This window comes from Saccopteryx bilineata, chromosome 2 (genome assembly GCF_036850765.1).
Source record: "Saccopteryx bilineata isolate mSacBil1 chromosome 2, mSacBil1_pri_phased_curated, whole genome shotgun sequence".
In the NCBI taxonomy this organism is placed as follows: Eukaryota; Metazoa; Chordata; class Mammalia; order Chiroptera; family Emballonuridae; genus Saccopteryx; species Saccopteryx bilineata.
In genome coordinates this window covers 79,085,167-79,113,127 of record NC_089491.1, presented here as the reverse complement: position 1 = coordinate 79,113,127, position 27,961 = coordinate 79,085,167, and the positions used below count along the sequence as shown (strand labels likewise).

General features: G+C 40.3%; 1 protein-coding gene across 3 annotated transcripts in view; it reads right to left on the bottom strand.

Annotated features, from left to right (window-relative positions):
• Window positions 1–27,961, bottom strand: part of SH3GL2 (SH3 domain containing GRB2 like 2, endophilin A1) — a 275,024-nt gene that overhangs the window by 36,543 nt on the left and 210,520 nt on the right. For all 3 annotated transcript variants that reach the window (XM_066257315.1, XM_066257316.1, XM_066257317.1), the window contains exons 2-3: window positions 21,650–21,718; window positions 12–84 (exon numbers count right to left, since the gene is read on the bottom strand). In XM_066257315.1, coding sequence (XP_066113412.1) covers window positions 12–84; window positions 21,650–21,718 — 142 coding nt within the window. The remainder of the gene's footprint in view (window positions 1–11; window positions 85–21,649; window positions 21,719–27,961) is intronic.

Here is a 27,961-nt window from a genome sequence, read left to right as displayed (position 1 = left end):
TGACCCCTTACCTGGATTGGGTTGAAGGTATTCAATTGTTTTAGTCATTATTTCCATCACAGCTCTGCTGGTGACATCCACTTTCTGAAATGAGAAAATTAATACTCTAAATGACAAAAATCATTAGCTTTGGACCCTTAGTCTTTGCTTGAGTAGAAATACAACTGCCGGCCATGTGCCCGAGAGGCAGCACGCCCTGGGTGAAGGCGAGGGTGGGGAGGGTGCGGGGCCAGGATGGCGTGGCAGCCGTGCTCCAGCGGACTGAAGAGGCTGCTCTATCCAAAAAGGAAATGTCACTTCCTAAAATCTACTTTAAAACATACTTCATTGTCTTCTGAAAAAATGAGGGAGAGATAGCTTCTTCTTCCCAGAAAAAAGTCTGAGATGATCTGTAAAAATGGTTCAATAGTCAACTGACCCAGAAAAACCCACAACAAGATCACATAAATTGAGAATTTTAAATCTTCGTGTTCTCTTTAAGAACACCTGTGAAACTACCCAGGCCATCAAAAGCAGGCATATCCAAAATCCACTGTCTCTGAAAGATGTCTCTTTTTAGAAGGAATTACATTACATGACAGCCCTCGATCATTTCAATGCTGGAGTGGGCCCAGATCAAACAGTGGGCTGAGCATAGGTTCCATGACCCATTAAGAGGGGTGGAATTTTGCTGTGCATGCTTAAAAATGCAGAGTGATGTTGAACTTAAAGTTTCTGACGTAGATTTTCTGGTCATTGAGCACATCCAGGTAAACCAATGCCGGAAGGGCCTGGACTCACAGCGCTCTTGTGGGATTACCGTGAGCTCGCCCTCACACACCGAGATGATCCTTATGGAAAAGAACAAACTGTCCCTTAACCAGAAGAGGTTGCACAGAAGAAAAATATACCCTGAAGAAACAAAAACATATGGTTCAGAATAAAATAAATGTAAATAAAATGTAAAACCTGGAGCTAATGAGTCATATTTTGCTCCAGAGCATTTACTGAATGTCTACAGTGGGCCAGGCCGAGGGCAGGTATAGCTGCCCTACAGAAAGAAAAACGCAGCATCCCTTCTGTTTATCAAGTAAGAGACAAAGTTTTTATTTTTATTTAACTTTTGAGAACATCTTAAGTATATAAAAATCTTACTCAAACACTTCTAATCAGTCATTGAACTTTTGGTTAATTCTAAATAAAAGTCTTGGTGCTGGAGTCCAACCTTGCCATGAATGGTTAGTATTTGCATTCAGCGGGTCGCCATGTCCTCTCTATGTTGAAGAGGCTGCTTGCTCGTTGCACTTAGGTCCTCTCTACCTTCTCCCATGAAACACTTTTTTACTAACATGTCTGGTACATTCATTCACTCAAGAGGGTAAATGACTAGAGAAAGTAAATGCATCCTGCTCTCCCAGATACATGAATATAACATAGGATACAACAGGGTCCATCTTGAATGGTCTAAAACAGGGGTCCCCAAACTACGGCCCGCGGGCCGCATGCAGCCCCTGGAGGTCATTTATCCGGCCCCCTGCCACACTTCTGGAAGGGGCACCTCTTTTATTGGTGGTCAGTGAGAGGAGCACATTGACCATCTCATTAACTAAAAGCAGGCTCATAGTTCCCATTGAAATACTGGTCAGTTTGTTGATTTAAATTTACTTGTTCTTTATTTTAAATATTGTATTTGTTCCCGTTTTGTTTTTTTACTTTAAAATAAGATATGTGCAGTGTGCATAGGGATTTGTTCATAGTTTTTTTTATAGTCCGGCCCTCCAACAGTCTGAGGGACAGTGAACTGGCGCCCTGTGTAAAAAGTTTGGGGACCCCTGGTCTAAAAGGAGGTTACCAAGAAAGACATGAGAAGTGGTTCTCATTTGGGTATGGAACCCCTCTTCCCTCCAGAGCTCTGTAATACATAGCCCAACAACTACTCAGGCTCCATAAAGAGAAGCTACTAGCTTGGCTAAAGCCAGTGGCCTCAAGGGAGGCACAGGCACAACGGACATGGCAGTATTAGAGCACAAAGTTTGGGCCCCAGAGTGAGATTTCAGCATATGAAAGCAGGAATAAAAACTATCTCAGCTTGCCCTGTGACTTGACTGAAATGTCCCAAGAAGGAGCCCCTACAAACCCAGATCTTTACATACCTTGTACCCAGTAAGGCAGACTCCTACTTACCTAATCTAGGTATCACTATAGCATGAGCTCTAGCTAAACCTTTTTGATCAGAGTGTAAAATAACCTTCATTCGAAATCCACCTATGACAAAAACATTATCCAATATAACTACCTGTGTGCAGCATTATCAGGACATATTCCAAACAGGGAACAGTTCTTAGCAAATTCATTTTACTTTTGATTTTCCTCTGACAGATATTCACTTAAGAGGGATAATAAACCCGAGAGAAAGAATCTACTACAAACCTTTAATTGTTTAAATATGCAAATCTGAACTCCCTGAGGTCACACAACTGGTGTGGCTATAATAGGAAGAAAAGTGGTCCTACAGTTCATGGATCCAAGGGCTTCTAAGAAAGAGTGCTAGAGGCACTGAATTGCCCAATAACCATCTATTATTGGCAGGTAGGAAGCTGGCCGATTTCTGTTTTATCTCTTTTCTCACTAATAAGGTCTGGGATTCTTTTTACTAAACTACACTGTGTTAGCCAGGGATAGGCTGAGGGCCATTACCCTGTGAGAGCCTTGATTGTGCCTTGTCAGGCACGTGCTAGGAAAGCTATTTATAAACTTAATCTGGCAATGTTCAGCATATATTCTCTTATTAATTCAAGGTATAATTCACATGAACTAAAAAGATTTCTACTTTTATTATAACTGGCAAGAGATTTTTCCATTTGAGAGCAGCACAGTTTAACTTTGAGCTTATGACAGATAGCTATTGTTTTCCTCAATGCCCAAAGTTTCCTATTACTTGAAGATAAGTTGGCCCCAGACAGTGGCTCAGTGGATAGATTGTTGGCACAGTGTATGAATGTCCTGAGTTCGATTCCTGGTCAGAGCACACAGGAGAAGCCAGCATTTGCTTCTTCCCCCACCTTTCTCTCCCCCTTCTCTCTCTCTTCTCCTCTTGCAGTGAGTGGCTCAATTAGTTTGAGCGTCAGCCCTGGGAACTGAGGATAGCTCGATTGGTCTGAGCATTGATCCCAGGCACTGAGGATAGCTCAGATGGTTCAAGCACCAGCCCTAGACAGGGTTGTCGGGTGGATCCCGGTTGGGGAGCATGTGGGAGTCTGCCTCATAATCTTCCTTCCTCACATTTAAAAAAAAATCAGGGGAAGACAAGATGGCGATGGAGTAGGTGGACGTACCAACTTGCAACTCCCAGAACCAAAGTGAATTGCAAACTAATTTTAAGAACCATCATCTGGAAAAACCAACTTTGGACTAAATTATGAGGACTCTTCAACCAAGGAACACTGAAGAAGGCACACTGAGACTGGTAGGAAAAGCGGAAGTGTGGAGAGGGCTTCCCAGCTCTCCGGAGCGAATGGCAGCCGGGAGAGACTCATGTGGTGAGAAGTGAGTTTAGCAAAGAGGGGAGGGTCCTGAGTCCCAGGAAAAAAGCCCCAGCCTGCAGTCCCAGAGGCTGGAAGAGGCATACGGACAGTATTTAGCTGGAAACAAGTCAGGATACTGTTTGTGAGAAAGAGACTGATTTCTCAGACCAAGGATTCTTCTTAAAGGGAACTCGCAGAAAACCTCTCACAACCTCTCACCCGGGGCGCCGGAGGATGAGGAGAGAGGAGAGGACCAGAGTACAGGAAGAGAGTGTAATCTAGGAGGCACAGGAAGAAACATTTTGGGAGATAGCCACCCTAACCTGTGGGTTACTCCCCAAATCTGAAGAGAATATTTGCCCTGGAAACAGCAATACCAACAAAAGGAAGCAGGACACCAGCCAAACAAGCTCTCCCGTGACAATCAGAGCAGAGTCGCTTAGAAGGAGGGAGCTTTCGGGACCACAGTAGTGAGTCTTAGGGTCTGAACTGCAGTGCCCCACCCACACGGCTGAGGGCTCACGTGAGGGTGGGCGGCGGTGGGACGTGGAAGCGTGGTTCTGTCAGCAAGGGCAGGAGCCAGCTGGCCACCACTGAAGCCCAGGTGTGAGCTCAGTCTTAACCGGCTGGGGAGGAGGGGACGTGCAAAAGTGGTCAAGCCCAGCTGCGGGCCGCCTGTGATCCAGCCTGTGGAAAAAGGGTGGGAACCCCGGAAGGGGTGGAAACCTGCCCTTGAGCAAGGGCGCAGGAGCACAGCCTTGCCCCGCCTGCAGAACTGAGGCTTATGGCATGACTTGGGAGCCGGCTCCTCCAGCGGAGGTGGAGCCAAAAGCCCAGAACAGGTGTAGTCCCGCTACTGAGCATGGGCAAGCAGTCCTGCCCCGCCTGTGGAGAGCCAAGGCTTGCAGCCGTTCCAAGAGCAGGCTGTTCCTGCAAGGACGGAGCAAAAGCCCGGAATAAAGTGGAGACCCGCAGTTGAACAAAAGTGCTCACCTTTGCCCTCAGGGCCAAGCATAACACCACCAGCAGGGGCGGGGTGAAGGCCAAGGTCACCGAGGATTGTACAACTGAGCACATGATCACAGCTGCTCCCGTGAAGGAGAGGCAGAAACCACAGCAACAGCCCCAGTGGGCTGGCACTGGCAACGCCCATACCCGAATGCCCTAGGAAGCAACAACAGAGGGGATGGCAGGCCTGCAGACAGACCACACATAGGAAACACAGAGGCCACACCCAGTGGACTCCAGTGGCCACACCCTTCTTTTACACAGACAAAATGGGAAGGCAGAGAAATGCAACACAAATAAGTCAAGAGAAATCCCCAGAAAAGGACCTGAATGAGTCACATATAACCAAATTACAAGACGCAGAGTTTAAAATACCGATTGTTAGGATGCTCAAAGATATTAGAACAACAGATGGTCATTACAAACACCTAAATAAAGAGATAGCAAATATAAAAAAGGACATTGAAATAATTAAAAATAATCAGTCAGAAATGACAAATACAATATCAGAAATGAAGAACACAATGGAAGGAATTAAAAGCAGGATGGAGGAAGCTGAAAATCAAATCAGCTAGTTAGAGACAAGATAAATAAAGGCACGAAAGCAGAGCAGAAAAAAGAAAAGAGACTCAAAAAGTCTGAGGAAACTCTAAGAGAGCTCTGTGACAACATGCAGAGAAATAACATCCTCATCATAGGGGTTCCTAGAGAAGAAGAGAAAGAACAAGGGATAGAGACTTTGTTCAAACATATCATAGCTGAAAACTTCCCTCAATTAAGACAGGAAAGGCCCTGGCCAGTTGGCTCAGCGGTAGAGCGTTGGCCTAGCGTGCGGAGGACCCGGGTTCGATTCCCGGCCAGGGCACATAGGAGAAGCGCCCATTTGCTTCTCCACCCCTCTGCCGCGCCTTCCTCTCTCTCTTCCCCTCCCGCAGCCAAGGCTCCATTGGAGCAAAGATGGCCCGGGCGCTGGGGATGGCTCTGTGGCCTCTGCCCCAGGCGCTAGAGTGGCTCTGGTCGCAACATGGCGACACCCAGGAGGGTCGCAACATGGCGACGCCCAGGATGGGCAGAGCATCGCCCCCTGGTGGGCGTGCCGGGTGGATCCCGGTCGGGCGCATGCGGGAGTCTGTCTGTCTCTCCCTGTTTCCAGCTTCAGAAAAATGAAAAAAAAAAAAAAAAAAGACAGGAAAACATCTCACAAGTTCAAGAAGCACAGAGAACTCCATTAAAGAGAAACCAAAAAAAATCTACACCAAGACACATCATAAATAAAATACCAAACCTAAGGTATAAAGAGAAAATATTAAAAGCTGCTAGAGAAAAAAAGACTATCACCTACAAAGAAGCCCCATAAGGATGACTTCTGACTTCTCAACAGAAACACTTGAGACCAGAAGGGAATGGCAAGTAATATTCAAAGTCATGCAGAACAAGAGCCTACAACCAAGACTACTTTATCCAGCAAGGTTATCATTTAAAATTGAAGGAGAAATAAAAAGCTTTCCAGACAAAAAAAACTCAAGGAATTCACTACAACCAAACTAAGGCTGCAAGAAATGCTAAGGGGCCTGTTGTAACAGAACAAAGGAGAAAAAGAATACAGCAAAAGAGGAATACAGTTTTAAAGAATAAAATGGCAATAAACAATTATATATCAATAATAACCTTAAATGTAGATAGATTAAATGATCCGATCAAAAGACATAGGGTAGCTGCGTGGATAAGAAAACAAGACCCATACATATGCTGTCTACAAGAGACACACCTTAAAACAAAAGATGCACATAGACTGAAGATAAAAGGATGGGAAAAAATATTTCACGCAAATGGAAATGAAAAAAAAGCTAGGATAGCAATACTTATATCAGACAAAATGAACATTAAAACAAAGACTATAGTAAGAGATAAAGAAAGTCACTACATAATGATAAAGGGAGCAATCCAAAAGGAAGATATAACCGTTTTAAATACTTATGCACCTTATATAGGAGCACCTAAATATATAAAGCAGACGTTGATGGATTTAAAGGGCGAGATCAAAAGCAATGCTATAATAGTAGGAGAATTCAATACCCCACTAACATCACTAGATAGATCCTCAAGAAAGAAAATTAACAAAGAAACAGCAGACTTAAAGGACATACTAGATCAACTCGATTTAATAGATATCTTCAGAACCTTTCACCCTAAAGTAGCAGAATATACATTCTTTTCAAGTGCTCATGGTACATTCTCTAGGATAGACCACATATTAGGGCACAAAAGCGGTCTTAACAAATTTAAGAAGATTGAAATCATATCGAGCACTTTCTCTGATCACAATGGCATAAAACTAGAAATCAACCAGAACAGAAAAACTGAAAAATACTCAAACTTGGAAAAACTAAATAGCATATTATTAAATAATGAATGGGCCTGACCGGGCAGTGGCACAGTGGATAGAGTGTCGGACTGGGATGCAGAAGACCCAAGTTTGAGACCCGAAGGTCACCAGCTTGAGCGCGGGCTCATCTAGTTTGAGCAAAGGTTCACCAGCTTGGACCCAATGTCGCTGGCTCGAGCAAGGGGTTACTTGATCTGTCAAAGGCCTACGGTCAAGGCACATATGAGAAAGCAATCAATGAACTAAGATGTTGCAACAAAAAACTGATGATTGATGATTCTCATCTCTCTCCGTTCCTCCTGTTTGTCCCTATCTATCCCTCTCTCTGACTCTCACTCTGTCTGTAAAAAAAAAAAAAAAAAAAATGACGAATGGGTTAACAATGAGATCAAAGAAGAAATAAAAAAATTTCTAGAAACAAATGATAACGAGCATATATCAACTCAAATTTATGGGACACAGCAAAAGCAAAAGTCCTGAGAGGGAAATTCATAGCATTACAGGCATACCTCAAGAAGCTAGAAAAAGCTTAAATAAACAACTTGACCCTGCATCTAAAAGAACTAGAAAAAGAACAAGTAAAGCCCAGAGCTAGTAGAAGGAAGGAAATAATAAAGATCAGAGCAGAAATAAATGACATAGAGGCTAAAGAAACAATACAGAGGATCAATGAAACCAGGAGCTGATTCTTTGAAAAGGTAAACAAGATCAATGGACCTCTAACAAGACTCACCAAGAAAAAATGAGAGAGGACTCAAATAAATAAAATTAGAAATGAGAGCGAAGAAATAACTGACACAACAGAAATACAAAATATTGTAAGAAAATACTATGAAGGACTATATGCCAAAAAACTACACAACCTAGATAAAATGGACAAATTCCTTGAAACATATAATCCTCCAAAAATTAATCTGGAAGAATCAGAAAACCTAAACAGACCAATTACATCAAATGAGATTGAAACAGTTATCAAAATACTCCCAAACAAGAAAAGTCCTGGGCCTGATGGCTTCACAAGTGAATTCTACCGAATATTCAAAGGAGAACTAACTCGTATCCTTCTCAAGCTATTTTAAAAAATTCAAGAGGAAGAATGACTTCCAAGTCCTTTTATGAGGTGAGCATAATCCTGATTCCAAAACCAGGCAAAGACAACACAAAGAAAGAAAATTATAGGCCAATATTCCTGATGAATTTAGATGCTAAAATTCTCAACAAAATATTAGCAAACCGGATCCAGCAATATTTGAAAAAAATCATACACCATGATCCAATAGGATTTATTCTTGGAAGGCAAGGCTGGTACAATATTCACAAATCAATCAATGTGATTAATCACATAAACAAAAGGAAGGAGAAAAACCACATGATAATTTCAATAGATGCAGAAAAAGCATTGCATAAATTCCAGCACCATTCATGATCAAAACTCTCAGCAAAGTGGGAATACAGGGAACATACCTCAACATGATAAAGGCCATCTATGACAAACCCATAGCCAACATCATACTCAATGGGCAAAAATTAAAAGCAATCCCCTTAAGATCAGGAACAAGGCAGGGGTGCCCCCTTTCACCACTTTTATTCAACATAGTTCTGGAAGTCCTAGCCACAGCAATCAGACAAGAAAAAGAAATAAAAGGCATCCAAATTGGAAAAGAAGAAGTAAAACTATCATTATTTGCAGATGATATGATATTGTATAAAGAAAACCCTAAAGTCTCAGTCAAAAAACTACTGGACTTGATAAATGAATTCAGCAAGGTGGCAGGATATAAAATTAATACTCAAAAATCAGAGGCATTTTTATACATTACCAATGAACTGTCAGAAGGAGAAATTAAGGAAGCAATCCCCTTTACCACTGCTACCAAAAAAAATGAAGTACCTAAAAATAAATTTAACCAGGGAGATTAAAGACTTGTACTCAGAAAATTATAAAACATTGATAAAAGACATCAGGGCATCAGGGAAGATACAAACAAGTGGAAGCATATACCGTGCTCATGGTTAGGAAGAATAAACATCATTAAAATGTCTATATTACCCAAAGCAATTTATAAATTCAATGCAATACTGATTAAAATACCAATAACTTACTTGAAAGATATAGAACACATATTCCAAAAATTTATATGGAACCAAAAGAGAACATGAATAGCCTCAGCAATCTTGAAAAGGAAGAATAAAGTGGGTGGTATCACACTTCCAGATATCAAGTTATGCTACAAGGCCATTGTACTTAAAACAGCCTGGTACTGGTATAAGAATAGGCATATAGATCAATGGAACAAAACTCAGAATAAACCCACACTTTTATGGACAACTGATATTTGACAAAGGAGGTAAGAGCATACAATGAAGTAAAGACAGCCTCTTCAACAAATGGTGTTGGGAAAATTGGACAGCTACCTGCAAAAAAATGATACTAGACTACCAACTTATACCATTCACAAAAATAAACTCAAAATAGATAAAAGACTTAAATGTAAGTCATAAAACCATAAGCATCTTAGAAGAAAACATAGGCAGTAAGCTCTCTGACATCTCTCGCAGCAATATATTTGCCAATTTATCTCCATGGGCAAGTGAAATAAAAGACAGGATAAACAAATGGGACTATATCAAACTAAGAAGCTTATGCACAGCTAAAGACAAGAAGAACAGAATAAAAAGACAAACTACACAATGGGAGAATATATTTGACAATATGTCTGACAAGGGGTTAATAACCAAAATTTATAAAGAACTTATAAAACTCAATACCAGGAAGACAAACAATCCAATCAAAAAATGAATGAAAGAAATGAATAGACACTTCTCCGAAGAGGACAGATGGCAAATAGGCATATGAAAAAATGCTCAACATCACTAATCATTAGAGAAATGCAAATTAAAACCACAATGAGGTATCATCTCACACCAGTCAGAATGGCGCTCATCAACAAAACAACACAGAATAAGTGCTGGCGAGGATGTGGAGAAAAGGGAACCCTCCTGTACTGCTGTTGGGAACGCAGACTGGTGCAGCCACTGTGGAAAACAGTATGGAGATTCCTCAAGAAATTAAAAATCGAAGAGCCTTTTGACCCAGCTATACTCCTTTTAGGAATATACCCAAGAACACCGTAGCACTGTTTGAAAAGAAGAAATGCACTCCCATGTTTATGGCAGCATTGTTCACAATAGCGAAAATCTGGAAACAGCCCAAGTGTCTGTCAGTGGACGAGTGGATTAAAAAGCTTTGGTATATATATACTATGGAATACTTACTCAGCCATAAGAAATGATGACATTGGATCATTTACAACAACATGGATGGACCTTGATAATATTATACTGAGTGAAACAAGTAAATCAGAAAAAACTAAGAACTATATGATTCCATTCATTGGTGGGACATAAAAATGAGACTCAGAGACATGGACAAGAGTGTGGGCATTATGGGGTGGGAGGAAGGAGAGGGAGGGAGTTGGGGGAGGGGAGGGGCACAAAAAAACCCAATTAGAAGGTGACTGAAGACAACTGGACTTTGGGTGATGGGAATGCAGCATAATCAAATGTCGAAATAACCTAGAGATGTTTTCTCTATATGTACCCTGATTTATCAATGTCACCTCATTAAAATTAATACAAAAAATTCAAATAAAAAAAGTTTTGATGTGTCTTAAATTATAACCACCATTCTTATGACCTAAGCCTCTATTTCTTTAATCTTATGTTGAAGAAAGGATAAGGATAGGAAGCCATTAGAAAAGGCTGTTTAGAGGGGTTGAAAGCAAATATATACATGTTTTCAGGAAATAAAAACTCTACATATAATTTTTCTTTCCTGAACGTAAAAGAGTAGGCATATAGTCTTCTGGTTTTTTCTCTTCAATTTTCTTAATACCACCGTTTTAGCAACTGTGAATACAGCTGACCCTTCAGCAATATAGGGGTTAGGAGTGCTGAGTACCTCCCACAACCAAAAATCACATATAACTTTTGACTACTCCAAAATTAAACTTGTCCAAAAGGAATTGGTTTTCCTGGACCATTCCCTCACTGCATTTACCAGAATCCCCAGATGCTGAAGTCTCTATATGAGATGACATAAATCAATGCATACAGTCAGCCCTCAGTATCTGTGAACTCCTAGCCATGAATTTAGGCAATACAGGTATTTATTGAAAAAAATCTGCATGTTAATAGACCCATGTAGTTCTAACCTGTGTTGTTCAGGGTCTACTGTAGAGCCAGACATTCCTTCCTCCACTATCCAGTTAAGGCAAGGATTGACAAACTATGGCCAGCAAACCAACTCCAGGCAAGTACCTGCTTTTTCATTTCTAAATGGTTGGAAAAATTCAAAAGAAGACTACTTTTTGGTTCATATAATAATTATACAAAATTCTAATGTCAGTGTTTTTATATGAACTGTATTGGAACATAGTTATGCCATTTGCTTAGATGGCATCAATAGTTGCTCTTGCTCCTTAACAGCAAATAGGGGCCTATTACTTAGAGAAATAGGGTGCTGATCCCTGTGCTGAGGTCCCAGATTCACTAGGCAGGCGTCCCCAAACTATGGCCCGCGGGGCACATGCAGCCCCCTGAGGCCATTTATCTGGCCCCCCACCGCACTTCCGGAAGGGCCACCTCTTTCATTGGTGGTCAGTGAGAGGAGCACTGTATGTGGCGGCCCTCCAACAGTCTGAGGGACAGTGAACTGGCCCTCTGTGTAAACAGTTTGGGGACCCCTGCAGAGTATGCCACGCTGAACCTATGAATGATGTGGACCATTTCGCCAGCTGCCTCAGTCTTCAGAGACAAGATAAAAGAGAGCTGCATGCACTGAGCTGACTAGAGGGGTTAGTGTTTCGAGGCATCTGAGTGTTACCTTTATCCACAGGAGAAAAAGTAATCAGTGTTGCCTGAACTTAGTGGTGGCACACACAAACACAGCATTCTCTATGGAGCAACAAGAGGACTGAGCAATACCACTCCATCCCATCAGACACTGCCCTGCATCAGAGGTGGTCACGGGGACATGCTGACAGAGTTGAAGAAAAAATCTACACCTTAAAATAGAGCACAGTGTATGGCTTTAATGATGAATTATAAATGACAAATCAGCACCCTCCTGGACACGGGGTCACTCACAGTGCTTATGCAAAAGGAAAATGTTAAAATGTCAAATGAAAAACTAAAATCTTTTCAAAATTCTTCATTTTCTATCACTGGAGTTAAGAAAATGTACACATTCAGAATGCAGCCCTGGCTGTTCAGTTCAGTTGGTCAGTGTTGTCCCAAAACACCAAGGTTGTGGGTTCCATCCTCAGTCAGGGCACACATAGGAAGCGAACAATAAATGCACAACTAAGTGGAATGCACAACAAATGAATGCTTCTCTCTCTCTCTCTCTCTCTCTCTCTCTTTCTCTCTCTCTCCCTTCTGCTCTCTGTCTCTCTAAAATAAATCAATAAAAAAATGTAAAAGAAAAAAAAGAAGAATGTGCACATAGCCACTTAAAACAATGAGAACACTAAATGGTGACACCCAATGAAACTAGTCAGAGAGACAGGATGAAACAGTGGCCTGGGAAAGTCTGTCTGGCAGTCAGATTCAGGCTGGTTCAATACAATGTTTTCAATAGTTGCCTACTGACTTGGAAGAATTCGTGTATCCCTGCCCAAATTGCTCTGCCTCAAAACAGTTACCTTATATCTTCAAAAAGTCTGGTTAATAAATAGGGTGTTAAAAAACAGAACTAAGTAAGGCATTAAACTGAGACTGCCCCAGGATATTTTCTTGCTAATCTTCTTGGGCACTACCTTGGCCCCTTTTTTTTTATTGTGTTTACATAGATTCTAGTGTCTCCCAGAATGCATCCTCCCCTCCCCCGTATGCCACTCAACATCTCTTTTGCCTCCCTCCCAACAGCTCCCTCCCCCCTTCCCTTCAGGTTTATTCCATTCCTCAGCTCACATTGCTCCTTGGATTCCTCAAAGGAGTGAGGTCATATGATATTTTTCTTTCTCTGCCTGGCTTATTTCACTTAACATAATAGTTTCCAGGTCCATCCATGTTGTTGAAAAGGTAGTATTTCCCTCTTTTTCATGGCCCCATAGTATTTCATTGTATATATGTACCAATGTTTTTTCATCCACTTGTCCACTGACGGACTGTTGGGTTGTTCCCAGATCTTCGCTATTGTGAACAGTGCTGCCATAAATGGGTGCATTTCTTTGTTTGAGTCAGTGATATGGTGTTCTTGGGATATATTCCTAAAAGTGGGATGGCTGGGTCAAAAGGAAGTTCCATTTTTAGTTTTTTGAGGAATCTCCATACTGTTTTCCACAGTGGCTGTATCAGTCTGCATTCCCACCAGCAGTGCAGGAGGGTTCCCCTTTCTCCACATCCTCACCAGGGCCTATCATGTATTGTTTTGTTAATGAGCACCATTCTGACTGGTGTCAGGTAGTATCTCATTGTGGTTTTAATTTGCATTTCTCTAATGATTAGTGATGTTGAACATTTTTTCATCTGTCTATTGGCCATCTGTACGTCCTCTTTGGAGAAGTGTCTATTCATTTCTTTTGCCCATTTTTGATTGGATTGTTTGTTTTCCTGGTGTTGAGTTTTATTGAGTTTTACAAGTTCTTTATAAATTTTGGTTATTAACCCCTTGTCAGACGTATTGTCAAATATGTTCTCCCATTGTGTGGTTTGTCCTTTTTACTCTGTTCATATTGTCTTTAGCTATACAAAAGCTTTTTAGTTCGATATAGTCCCATTTGTTTATTCTCTTTTATTTCACTTGCCCATAGAGATAAATCAGCAAATACATTGCTATGAGAGATGTCGGTGAGCTTACTGCCTATGTTTTCTTCTAAAATGCTTATGGTTTCACAACTTACATTTAAATCTTTTATCCATTTTGAGTTTATTTTTGTGAATGGTATAAGTTGGTAGTCTAGTTTCATTTTTTTGCAGGTAGCTGTCCAATTTTCACAACACCATTTGTTAAAGAGACTGTCTATACTACATTGTATGCTCTTTCCTCCTTTGTCAAATATCAATTGTCCATAATAGTGTGGGTTTATTTCTGGGTTTTCTATTCTGTTCCATTAATCTATATGCCTGTTCTTATGTCAGTACCAAGATGTTTTGAGTACAATGGCCTTGTAGTATAACTTGATATCCGGAAGTGTGATACCTTCCATTTTATTCTTCTTTTTCAAGATTGCTGAGGCTATTCGTGTTCTTTTTTGGTTCCATATAAATTTTTGGGATATATGTTCATTATCTTTGAAATATGTCATTGGTATTTTAATCGGTATTGCATTGAAGTTATAAATTACTTTGGGTAATATAGACATTTTAATGATACTTATTCTTCCTAATCATTAACATGGTATATGTTTCCACTTGTTTGTATTTTCCTTGATTTCTTTTATCAATGTTTTATAATTTTCCGAGTATAAATCTTTAACCTCCTGGGTTAAATTTACTCCTAGGTATTTTATTTTTTTTGCTGTTGCAATAGTGAAGGGGATTGTTTTCTTAATTTCTCTTTTTGACAGTTCATTGTTAGTGTATAAAAATGCCTCTGATTTCTGTGTATTAATTTTATACCCTGCTGCCTTGCTGAATTCATTTATCAGGTCCAGTAGTTTTTTGACTGAGACTTTAGGGTTTTCTATATACAATATCATATCATCTGCAAATAATGATAGTTTTACTTCTTCTTTTCCAATTTGGATGTCTTTTATTTCTTCTTGTCTGATTGCTGTGGCTAGGACTTCCAGAATTATGTTGAATAAGAGTGGAAAAAGGGGACACCCTCACCTTGTTCCTGATCTTAAGGGGATTGCTTTTAATTTTTGCTCATTAATTATCATGTTGGCTGTGGGTTTGTCATAGATGGCCTTTATCATGTCGAGGTATGTTCCTTGTATTCCCACTTTACTGAGAGTTTGGATCATGAATGGGTGCTGGATTTTATCAAATGCTTTTTCTGCATCTATTGAAATTATCATGTGTTTTTTCTCCTTCCTTTTTTTTATGTGATGAATCACATTGATTGATTTGCAAATATTGTACCAGCCTTGCCTCTCAAGAATAAATTCCACTTGATCATGATGTATGATTTTTTTCATGTATTGCTGAATACGGTTTGCTAATATTTTGTTGAGAATTTCAGCATCTAAATTCATCAGGAATATTGGCCTATAATTTTCTTTCTTTGTGTTGTCTTTGCCTGGTTTTGGAATTAGAATTATGCTCACCTCACAAAGGGAGCTTGGAAGTCTTCCTTCCTCTTGAATTTTTTGAAATAGCTTGAGAAGGATAGGAGTAAGTTCTTCTTTGAATATTTGGTAGAATTCACTAGTGAAGCCATCTGGCCCAGGGCTTTTGTTTTTTGGGAGTTTTTTGATAACTGTTATGATCTCATTGGTTGTAATCGGTCTGTTTAGATTTTCTGATTCTTCCAGATTGATTTTTGAAAGACTGTATGTTTCAAGGAATTTGTCCATTTTACCTAAGTTTTTAATTTTTTGCCATACAGTTCTTCACAATATTTTGTATTTCTGTTGTGTTGGTTGTTATTTCTCCCCTCTCATTTCTAATTTTATTTATTTGAGTCCTTTCTCTTTTTTTCTTGGTGAGTCTCGTTAAAGGTTCATCGATCTTGTTTACCTTTTCAAAGAACCAGCTCCTGGGTTCTTTGATCCTCTGTATTGTTTCTTGAGCCTCTATGTCATTTATTTCTGCTCTGGTCTTTATTATTTCCTTCTTTCTACTACCTCTGGGCTTTACTTGCTGTTCTTTTTCTAGCTCTTTTAGATGCAGGGTTAGGTTGTTCATTGGAGCTTTTTATAGCTTTTTAAAGTATGCCTGTAGTGCTATGAACTTCCCTCTCAGTACTGTTTTTGCTATTTCCCATAAATTTTAAGTTGTTGTATGCCCATTATCATTCATTTCTAGGCCACGTTGGCTTTAGTATTGGGCATTAATATTTATTAAATATTAGCTTGGAAATATATTTGAAAACATAACTGAGAAGAAATCTATCTTCTCTAAATTTCAGGATAAGGAAAAAGATATGTTGGGTGTTCCCACTCATCCTACAGTTCTATATCCTAGAGTGAGTGTCTCAGTACAGAAACTCACATTTTCTTTTACCCCCAAGCCCATGAAGAAGACATTCATGGGTGTGACAGACATCCATGTGTACACTGAGGAGTATGTGTTACTCTCAGCTGGCTGGTTAGGACTTTATTCTTATTTCTCCCACTTGAGATAAATCACTAAAATTCAAGTAAGAATGATGCTTTTAAAAAGTAACATATTAGTAACAAATTACTTGCCCCAAAACTTGAAAGAGATGACAATTAGTGTGTTCACACTGTGGTTGAGAGCTGTGGATTTAGCCTCGGTTTAAACACAGGCAGCAATGGGGAATCAGTAATTCCTAAGGCTTTTTTCTTTAAACAGCTGGACAATCAAAAGCTCTTTCTCATAATGAGCTTGACTCCATCTCCCCACAGTTCCTACCATCAACGGCAGTTCTATCAGAAGGCTCTAAGCCCTCTTTGCCCAATGACCAGGGTATATGAAGATAACGACCACAGACATTTTCTCAGCCTTTCCACACATTCCACTCCACTAACAACCCACTCTTTCTCACTCTCACATGGAATGGTATTCTTCCTCTTCTTTCTCAATATCCTGGTTTTCTTAAAATTTGAAGCTGCCCCTTATGAAGAGTTCCTTTCTTGTTAAAATGGTCTATAATCACACTTTCTACTCTAAAACCCCTCTGGTTTCAACAGAAGGGATTTCCCAGGATACTTTTCTGACTGCGAGTGGAGATACTATACCCGGTTGCTTGGATCTGCAATACCCAATGGCCAAGAGGAAACTTGAGGATTTAGCTCAGGCACTCTCTCCTCTAGGAAGCCTGCACTGATCTACCAGACCTGAGTCTCTTCTTCTATGGCAGTGGTTCTCAACCTGTGGTTCATGAACCCAGCGGGGGTCAAATGACCAAAACACAGGGGTTGCCTAAAGCCATCGGAAATACATATTTTATTTAAAAATGTATTCCCCAGGACAGCAAGCACCGTGTCCTGTAAGCCACTGATGTATGCACCAACTTCTTCTATCGGAACTGGAAGGTCCTTGAAGGTAGGAACTGTGCCTTAACCATCTTTGTATTCCTGGTATCCAGCACAATGCCTGGCACATGGAGGCATTTACAGATAGTACACATGAATTAATGAATACAGCTACACACACAAAAATGCAGAATCACTGCGCCAATTGATGGAAATCTGAGAATAAACAAGAGGCCCCACAAATTCTAGAATTTCCACTGAACAAAAAAAAAAATCTGCAGCTTTTCAAAGAACAAATCCGCACGATGTCTATACCATAGTAAGTAAGTTATTCTGTGTTTATGAAACTTGAAAGCAATCATTTAAAATATACACAGAAATAATTCCATGCAAGGCACTTAAGAGGAGGAAAAAATGGTTATGGGCAGGATTCCTGCAGAGACAACACAGAGGCAGGAATTCATCCCATTGGCTCAGGGAGGGGAAGGCTGCAAAGACTGATAGACACACATGGTAATTTCACCACATCTTAGCAGGAGAGGAGCTGATTAGAGAAACAACCTCTAGGAATACCCACTTCTCTCTCCTGGTAGTGCTGCTTGATGCAAACCTCTAATTTATTTCATTTTGTTGACTAATTGCATCTATGAGAATACAGCTGAACAAAGGGCTCCTGACTCCAAATCTTTGATGATCAGAAAACTGAATGTGGAAGGGTAATTCTTCTATAGGCTTAGGAATATTGAGCTAGAATACTTTTGAGAGTAATAAATATATTAACAAGAGAGAACATATTTGATATTCTAAATCCAAAGTATATGTTTTCTAATTATCACAGAAATATTTTCTTTACCTTTATGGCAAGTTTAGCATGGGTAAAAAGTACAAAATTTCCAACAGACCCACAGATAAGACAAAGTTGTGTGAAATAAAACAGGTTATAAAACAAATTTCCACACTGCACTAAAATCTAAATCTCTCAATTAACTTAGGCATAAACGCAAATACAAAACCACAGATATCAAAGACCTAAATATAAGACCTGAAACAATAAATTACATAGAAGAAAACATAGGTACTAAACTCATGGACCTTGGTTATAAAGAGCACTTTATGAATTTGACTCCAAAGGGGCACAAAGAAAACAAGATAGAAGGTGACAGAGGACAATCTGACTTTGGGTGATGGGTATGCAACATAATTGAATGACAAGATACCCTGGACTTGTTATCTTTGAATATATGTATCCTGATTTATTGATGTCACCCCATTAAAAAAATAAAATTATTAAAAAAACAAACAAACAAAAACAAAAACAAACAGCCAACTAAATGGGAGATGATATTTTCAAACAACAGCTCAGATAAGGGCCTAATATCCAAAATATACAAAGAACTCACAAAACTCAACAACAAACAAGCAAACAATCCAATAAAAAAATAGGAAGAGGACATGAACAGACACTTCTCCCAGGAAGAAATACAAATGGTCAAGAGATATATGAAAAGATGCTCATCTTCATTAGTTATTAGAGAAATGCAAATCAAAACTACAATGAGATACCACCTCATGCCTGTTAAGATTAGCTTTTATCAACAAGACAGGTAATAGCAAATGTTGGAGAGGCTGTGGAGAAAAAGGAACCCTCATCCACTGTTGGTAGGAATGTAAAGTAGTACAACCACTATGGAAGTATGGTGGTTCCTCAAAAAATTAAAAATAGAACTACCTTATGACCCAGCAATCCCTCTACTGGGAATATACCCCCAAAACTCAAAAACACTGGTATGTAAAGACCCATGCAGCCCCATGTTCATTGCAGCATTGATTACAGTGCCCAAGACATGGAAACAACCAAAAAACCCTTCAATAGATGATTGGATAAAGAAGATGTGGTAGGTACATATATACTATGGAATACTACTCAGCCATAAGAAATGATGACATCAGATCATTTACAACAATATGGATGGACCTTGATAACATTATACTGAGTGAAATAAGTAAATCATAAAAAACTAGAACTGTATGATTCCAGACATAGGTGGGACATAAAAATGAGACTCAGAGACATGGACAAGAGTGTGGTGGTTACTGGAGTTAGGGAGGGGAAGTGAGGGGGTGGGGGAAGAGGAAGGGCACAAAGAAAACCAGATAGAAGGTGATGGAAGACTATATGATTTTGGGTGATGGGTATGCAACATAATCAAATGTCAAAGTAACCTGCAGATGTTTTCTCTGAACCTATGTACTCTGACTGATTAATGTCACCCCATTAAAATTAATTTTAAAAAAAGGAAAAATAACAAAAAAAACACAAAACCACAGATGTGTTTTTTCAAACAATTACCAAGAGTTTATTTTACTGCAGGAATATCTAGATTTTGAAATAACACCTCCAAAAACTCATTATTTTCTAGGAAACAGGATCTTCAGATACAGAGGCATATCTGTGGGTCTTTGCCTGAAGTAGAATACTTGCAAGAGCCTCTTTTATTTTAATTAGTTTGTAAGACTGGAACAGATTCAAGACCTTAATTAGTTGTTCCATTATAAATTCTACTCTGTTCTCCAAATTTTTTATTCCTTTTCATCTCATTTAAGAAACAAAAGGCAGCCCTGGCCACTTGGCTCAGTGGATAGAGTGTTGGCCTGGCATATGGACATCCTGGGTTTGATTCCTGGGTCACGGCACACAAGAGAGGTGACTATCTGCTTCTTTCCCCCATCTTTCCCCCCTTTTCTCTCTCTTCCCCTCTTGCAACCAGTGGCTCAACTGGTTTGAGTGTGGCCCCAGGCACTGAGGATAGCTTGACTGGTCCAAGTGCATTGGCCTCAGGCACTAAAAATAGTTGTTTTTTCAAGCATCGGCCCAAGACAGGAGTTGCCAGGTGGATCCCGGTCAGGGCACATGCAGGAGTCTGTCTCACTATCTCCCTTCCTATCACTTAAAAAAAAAGAAAGGAAGGAAAGGAGAGAGGGAGGGAGGGAGGGAGGGAGAGAGGGAAGGAGGGAGGGAGGGAGGGAGGGAGGGAGGGAGGGAGGGAGGGAGGGAGGGAAGGAAAGAGGGAGGAAGGAAGGAAGGAAGGAAGGAAGGAAGGAAGGAAGGAAGGAAGGAAGGAAGGAAGGAAGGAAGGAAGAAAGAGGGAAAGAGGGAAAGAAGGAAAGAGGGAAAGAGGGAAAGAAGGCAAGAAGGCAGGCTTTAGCAGTGAACTACCTAGCTCAGTGGTTGGCAAACTTATTAGTCAACAGAGCCAAATATCAACAGTGCAACAATTGAAATTTCTTTTGAGAGTCAAAATTTTTAAACTTAAACTATATAGGTAGGTACATTGTTATTAACTTAATTAGGGTACTCATCAGCTGGCCTTTGCGCCCGCACTCAAGGGGCCAAAGAGCCACATGTATGTGGCTCGCGAGCCACGGTTTGCTGACCACTGACCTAGCTTATTACATTTGTCCTGGCAGATGAAGAAAGCAGAACTCAAATTCTGACTCCTTTGTTCTAAATTCTCAAATACCTGCTTAATCTGTCATTAATGACATGGCACTGGCCATGTGGCATACTGTAAATTCCTTCCAGGGTGGGAGTGGAGGGAGACATCAAAAAATAAGGGAGGCCCTGGCCAGTTGGCTCAGTGGTAGAGTGTCGGCCTGGCGTGCAGGAGTCCCGAGTTCGATTCCCAGCCAGGGAACACAGGAGAAGCACCCATCTGCTTCTCCATCCCTCCCCCTCTCCTTCTTCTCTGTCTCTCTCTTCCCCTCATGCTGCCAAGGCTCCACTGGAGCAAAGTTGGCCCAGGCACTGAGGATGGCTCTATGGCCTCTGCCTCAGGCGTTAGAATGGCTCTGGTTGCAACAGAGCAATGCCCCAGATGGGCAGAGCATCGCCCCCTGGTGGGCATGCCGGGTGGATCCCAGTCGGGCGCATGCAGGAGTCTGTCTGACTGCCTCCCTGTTTCCAACTTCGAAAAAATGCAAAAAAATAAAAAATAAATAAGGGAGGACTAAGGTAGATTGGCTGTAGAAAGAAGTGGTGTAAATTAACACACTTACAGGGCTGTTCATAATGAGTGTGGAACTCCAACATTACAGGGCATGGAGAAGTCAAACTCAAATCATTCTGAACAGGTGTCTGGAGACCCAGATGCTGTAGAACTATGAGCAGCTATGGCTACCAGCTTTGGTTGATGAATAGGTGGTATTTATTCAATAGAACTGTCCAGAGATGAGAAATGGGGATCAGTGCAGACTTCAGTCCAGTGCCAAGGACAGGACGTGACTCAGACTGTCCCCAAAACACTCAAGACAGCATTTCCCCACATTCTCTTTTCTTCCCACCTCACCACAATTCAGTGCCAGCTCCATGTTGTCCCTATTTGGAAAAGCGATGATAAAATCCATGAGGAAAAGTACATCACAGCATTTCATCTTCATTGACATTTTGTTCTTGGGATGGCACAAAGGGGAGACAGGATACTCTACATTTTCTGTTTTATAAAAAACACTAAATAAAGAGCATTTTAAGAATAACAAAATGTATTTTCAGGTACAGTGGAAAACATTCCCCCTTTCCTTCCTCCTTCTCCGCTTAGTATGCTGGGCAATTTGATGACAGGGAACTCCACATGGCGAGGACTTACCCTCTCCATCTCCTTGAAGTCGTCATCCAGCTTGGTGCCTTCAGCTCCTCCAACCTTCTCACTCACTCTCTGTGGGAAATAACCAAAAAGAAAAATTATTATAAAGTTGTTTTTTTAAAAATGTTGTGAGTTTTAAGCACTTTCACAAACATCATCTAGTGTATCTCACCACCATTCTCTGACAGGCAGGCAGTCCCATTTTCACTGTGGTTCAGAGCCCTTTAAAAAATGTACCTGGTAGGTTTTGAAAAAAGAATTCAAATACTCTTGTCTCTTCGGATCTTAATCCTACTGCTCTTTCTATTATATAAATCATTATATAACTATATAACTATCTAATCACTAACATTTTCCTTTTGAAATTTCTGAGGACAACAGCATCATTCAGTAATCATCTCCATTAGATAATAGATCTAAAATGCTACCTAGGTAGAAAATTGCTACTTCTTCAACCTATTCCCCAAGAGCTATTGAACAGATAATCACAAACATCTATCAAACTGATAGGATAAAAAAGTCAGCTCGGCTGATCTTCAGATAAAAGGACTTAAATAGTAGTCTTGTAAAGCTCTCTGTAGCTGTCTAAATTCTTATATATGCAAGATAAACTATAGTGGGAAATGTTGAGGGTATTTCTGTACTTCTCAATGAATTTCCATTATTGTAGTAAGGTACCAAAAAGCTGCAAAATTAATATTGATATTTTAGGAGGAAAGGTCAGGCTTTCCTGTCCCCTCTTTTCTGTAGAGAATAAAGGGAAAGAAATGTGACCGTTTCCTAGCTTGCAGAAACATACTGGAAACTCCCTTCTACTAGCAAGCTTAAAGGGCATTTTATTAATTTGAGCTAGGCATACAGAGAGATTTTGAAAAAATGATTTTTATACTTGTGTGATTTACACCAACTCAGGATGGCTGATAGCACTGTATTGTAAATGAGGAGGGGAAGGAGATTTAGGTTGCCTCCCTTCCCCCACACCTGTAAGGAAGCAGGTAAATAGCTAGCCAGGTGCAGGGAGAGAGAGATTGAGAAAACCTTTTCCTATTTGATGAGCCATTCGCAGGCATTTATCCCCTGGCGCCATGGAAACTACCCCTCCCCTCCTGAAATCCTGTAATTAATGTATATACCTCTAAACAAAGGAATGGTAAATGAACACTAGAAAATTTAGGAATATCATTTAATATGTAGAACAATACTTTTGCTATTGTGTTACCTTGTAAGTTTTGATATATAGGAATATTTTTATAAATCCTATGGACAAATGTTATAAACTTGCTAATGAATTGTGTCCCATCCCCCTCCTCCTTTTCCCGCCAACCTGTGTGTGTGAGCAAAGGTATATAACCTGCCACTAGGGCTGTGCCTGGCGCCGCACGAGTTGGGTCTGCAATGCCCCGTGTTAGCCATATGCAGCCGGCATATTTAAGAAATCTCCTCCTTTAATAAAACCTTTAAAAATTCATCTGGACTTGGTGTCTCTATGTAAACCCATGAAAGTGAGGTACGGGTACTTCACAACATTATCATACATTTTATATTCATCGATTTATACATACATGTGGCTATCATTTTCCATATTTAGAATTCATGTTCATAAAAAAATCTGATACACTATTCTAAAATAAAGATTCAGATTAAGTCTAATAAAAATTTAGAAAAATACTTTGGTTTCATCAAAAACAGGAATATTAAGTGCTAATGACACAAGAATTCCAATCCTCTTACTATGCTCTAATTATAAAGATATTTAGATGCTTTTCAATAAGACATTACTGTACTAGAGTTATGGCACACAGATATCAAAATATGATTTTTCATTTCCTTTAATAATCAGTGGGTTGAGGGTCTTTGCAAGGATTCCTACCATGGCTGGACCTGTAGCATCTCAGTAACAACCTGGGCATGCCAGTAAGCTTGGCTTACCTCCTTCTAAAAGGGATTGTGGATGCACAGCTCTGTCTTCTGGCCATGAAAATTCTGATATCCCTTGTTGGGGGCTAAGGTGCATTTCTTACCCTCTCTTTCTCTCTGTCTTTAACTCCTGCTTTCTTTAAACAGAAAAACCTTTAGAAGAGATCACTCTTGGAGAAACTAAGAGTATGAATTCTATTGCCACTCTGGCCCTGTATACAAGATCCACTCATTTCACCCCAGTACCAATAATACAAAGACTATGCTGGAAGGCCATGGCACGGACTGGTTCCTCTACTCTTGGTTAAGTACACAGGGTTCTTATGAAAATTAAATGACATAATAAATGTAAGAACCTGTGTCTAAACCTACAAGAAATGTAGTATATCCTAGTTCCCTTTTCTCACCTATCAACACCCTTTAATATCTGCTTACAGTACCCTGGTTTCTCTCAGCCATTTAGTTATTTAACTCTTATTTCATATCTTGAGAAGAATCTAGCAATTTTCATTAACATAATACAATCTTAGGTAGATAAAGGTCAACTATTAAAAATAAAAGGTTAGTACAAACAATATTAATATCTTTCATTTGTATAGCTGACTCATACTTTCACTTGCAATTTTTATCACAAGTACTATGAAAAACCAGTATTATTACTATGGTTCAGATGATTAAACTGAGAACTGAATAATTTAAATTGCCTGTCCATGGTATAGACTTTTAGCTATAAGGAGGTGGAACCAGGACCTGAAAACACCATCTCCCCAAGCTAAACCCTGGGTGTTAATCCCACACCACCACTCTGAAGAGCTGTCCGTGGTACTGGCCTTCTCCGACTGAAGTTCCATTACATTCAGATGGCCAGAGGTAGATACAGCACATCAACCCTTGGTCCTTACCATTAGCTATCACATTTAACCTGTGTTCCGGTTTACGATGTCAACAGTATGAACAGACCCAGGCTTCATCTGGCAGTACTACCACCTAATCTGAAGCCTGTACCAACTGAGACCTGACCCAGCAGTCAGCCAGCTTCTTGGCCTACTTTCTTAAAGCTGTTTACCAAACTGGGGCTGCCATAGAATTCAGTTTATAACCTTCTGGTGGGAGTTGCATGCCAGTGACTTGACTTGCATACTCAGGTTTTAGTTACAGAAAATCAAGAGAAATTATTAAATGTTTTCTGCCACCAAACCAATTTTTACTATGACTTTTTACACTGATTCCTTTCCTTTTACTTTGCTCAGTGATGTTTTAGCTCATACTGCCACCTGCCTTGTTTTATTCATGAAGTATGCAGTTTTTAAGTTAAATTTGGGCTGGGAAAGAAATCTAGCCAAACTAGTCATAGTAAAGAATTATATGTTACCCAACCCCAAATTAACTGTCCCTTTGATCTACCTGATTGGCTATAATGTCAGGGAGTTCATTATATCCCATTGGCCCCAGTCTGGTTAGAAGATCACTATCAATAGACCTCTCCCATGACTTATGGATGAGATTTAATTTTTTTGCAAAATTGTCACAAAAAATACACAACTGAGAAATTTCTCCATTTGTGCTAACATTAGAGAATCTTGTGAACCTTGGGTTAATCACATTTTGACCATCTTTAAGAAATGAAATCTGGCCCTTATCAAAACCACAGGGCTTTATCCCATTTCAGTCCCGCATTGCTCATCAGAGAGTGATTTTAATTTCCCCACTTTTTTTATTCAACAACCACAGTTGCTGACTCACTATATCAAACAGATTACCAAATGGGATTACTTTGTCCATTAATGATTTAGAACTAGTCCTGGTAACTCACACTGAGGCCAACTTATTGGCTTTAACTATTTAAGTAGTGTGTGTGTGTGTGTGTGTGTGTGAGAGAGAGAGAGAGAGAGAGAGAGAGAGAGAGAGACAGAGAAAGGGAATGAGAATATAAATCTTTCTCTTCTTAACAAAAGCTGACATTTGAGCTGCTCAGAGAAAAAGTTCAGCAAACATAGTGATTGAGGCTAACAGATACTGGAACCAACTTGATTGGCTGGCTGATATAAAAATTTCTTATCTAATTAGATTCTTGGGAAAATAAGGGTATGCAACATGACATCTACACTGTTCTCTGGGCTGCTGTTTTTTCAAGTCACAAGGAATCTAAATATATTAAGGCACTGAATTAAAACAATGGGCTGAATAACAACTGACTCATTCCTTAAGAGTATGCCAGAATTTTCTCCTCCTGTCCTTTAAATAACATTACTAAAACTTCTATCCATAGAAGTCAAGGTAAGGAATACAGATTTTCTAAGCCCATCTGGCCAAAATGAGTTTTGTTTTCCCTACCCAGTGCCATTTATTTAAGAAGAGTTTTGCCCTATTTTCCAGTGAAGTGATTCCTGAAATCAAGATTTCATATTATTATATATTTTCTGTTGCTGTTCAGTATACTTTGGCTACAATGCTTGCCTTTTGAGAAATTGAGCCCCTGTTTAAATGAAAATCAGCAAGTTATTTGAATTAAAAAAAAACCACAAATAAACTAATCGCTTACACTCTCCCTGGATGGTTCTACATTCCAACCAACCCCCAAATCTCATCTTTCTCTACCTTATTCTTCATTGTATTCCTCACAACAGGCACTCAGTAAAGATTTGTGGAACTGAATCACCATGTACTTTTGTAAATATTAATGTTAAGATGACTGAGAGGAGGCATAAAGTGAGGTTCATCACCTCACTCTGGGATGGTCTTTTAAAAGGCAGAACTTTCCCCAAAACAGAACATAAATAATACAACCAACTGATGTTTTAAATTAAGAATCTTAATTCTAAGTCAGCAATGGTGTTACCTCATGCTATTTTTCTCTATATACGAAATGAGAAAGATGTCAAAGGGAAGCAGCAGCAACAGACAGTTTTTTAAAAATGAGCAAGGCTGACCAGAGGGTGCCGCACTGCTCTCCGGCAAGGACTCAGCCTCCCCCTCACCAGCTGTCGCCTCTAGGCGAAAGGCACTCCATCCTCAGGTACAGCTCTGATTCTTCTCTGCACTGCATTTCATTTATTAAACACTGAAGGGCCAACGACCATTTCTTCAACTGCCTTTTGTGAAGGTCTCCTTAAAAATCACACCATCAGAAAATTTCAACAGACTTGAGACCAAATTCATTCAGACCCTACAACCTGCAAGGCTCTTCACCTCCTGGCTTCCCTGATTTTGTCCAGCTTTATATCTACACACAGCCAGGTTTCCTCACCATCCTCCAAATGTGTTGACTCCCTCTGCCTGGGACCTGGACCTGCTAGCATAATAAATTAGTTAGTATTAAAGAAAGGGAGCAAGTAGAATCAGCTATTAAGACTAATCTACTAGGAAGCTGAATGAGATATCGGGCCTGCTTCACTAGGAAGTTGCAGCATTCATAAGTTCTCCAGGAAACTGCTGCATCACGACCTAATCCTCAAAGAAGACAGGAAGAATTGTTATGTCATCACAAAGGGAGGAATAAAAATAGCAGGGGAAATTCCTCTGCTGGGTACACAGAGGGAGATAAGCACACGTCCAGTAGAAACTAAGATGATGACCACAGGGGAGGAGCCTCGCCTGGGAAAAGGACCTGATTGGATAAGGGACACCGAACTTCAGGAAATCTAGGAAATGGATTGGTTAAGGGGAGGATCCAACACAGGCCTATGAAGGATTGGGAAGTTGATTCCTAAATTTGAAAAAGCGCCTGGTCCTTCCGAAGCCCCAGATAATATAATCAGAGCCTAACAAAGCTCTCATTCTCTAGCTCTACTGTCCCGTAACAGACACACATCCCCTTGAGCTTGCCTGTCTCTCTCCACCACAGCCTGTACCCATCCATAGCTGTTGAGCCCCCAAGCCCTGCTGTGTTGTATGCCACTTGTGTGAACAGCTCTGCTCCCCTTTCTCTCCTCTGCCTCCCCCCCCCCCCCCCAGCATGCTCACTTCCTGGGAGTTGCTTCTGACAATGGCACATGCTAGCATGGCCACTGCTGCCCAGCCTGGGGCCTGGCAATACGGGAGTCACCAACAGGCAGGAGTGCCCAGCTGCCACGCTCCGCTGCCAAGGCAGCAGCCTGTCTGCACCCCAGGGTTCCGAATTCCCCCAGCAATCCTCATTAATGCTCTACAGGTATATGATAAGTAAAAAGCTTCAGATGCAGGTACTCACAGAAATGGGAAGGTTTATATTAAACTAATTGGGAAGTAGTGATATTAAAAGAACCTCCACAAGAAAAAACTAATGTTGGGATTGAGCGAATATTTCTTAATCCCTCCCATACCTTTTGTACTTTCTCAAACCCAGGGGTGCCTAGCAAATTATGATCTTGGTAGAGAAGGCCAGACTCATAAGACAAGCTTTATTTTTTCCACCAAAGG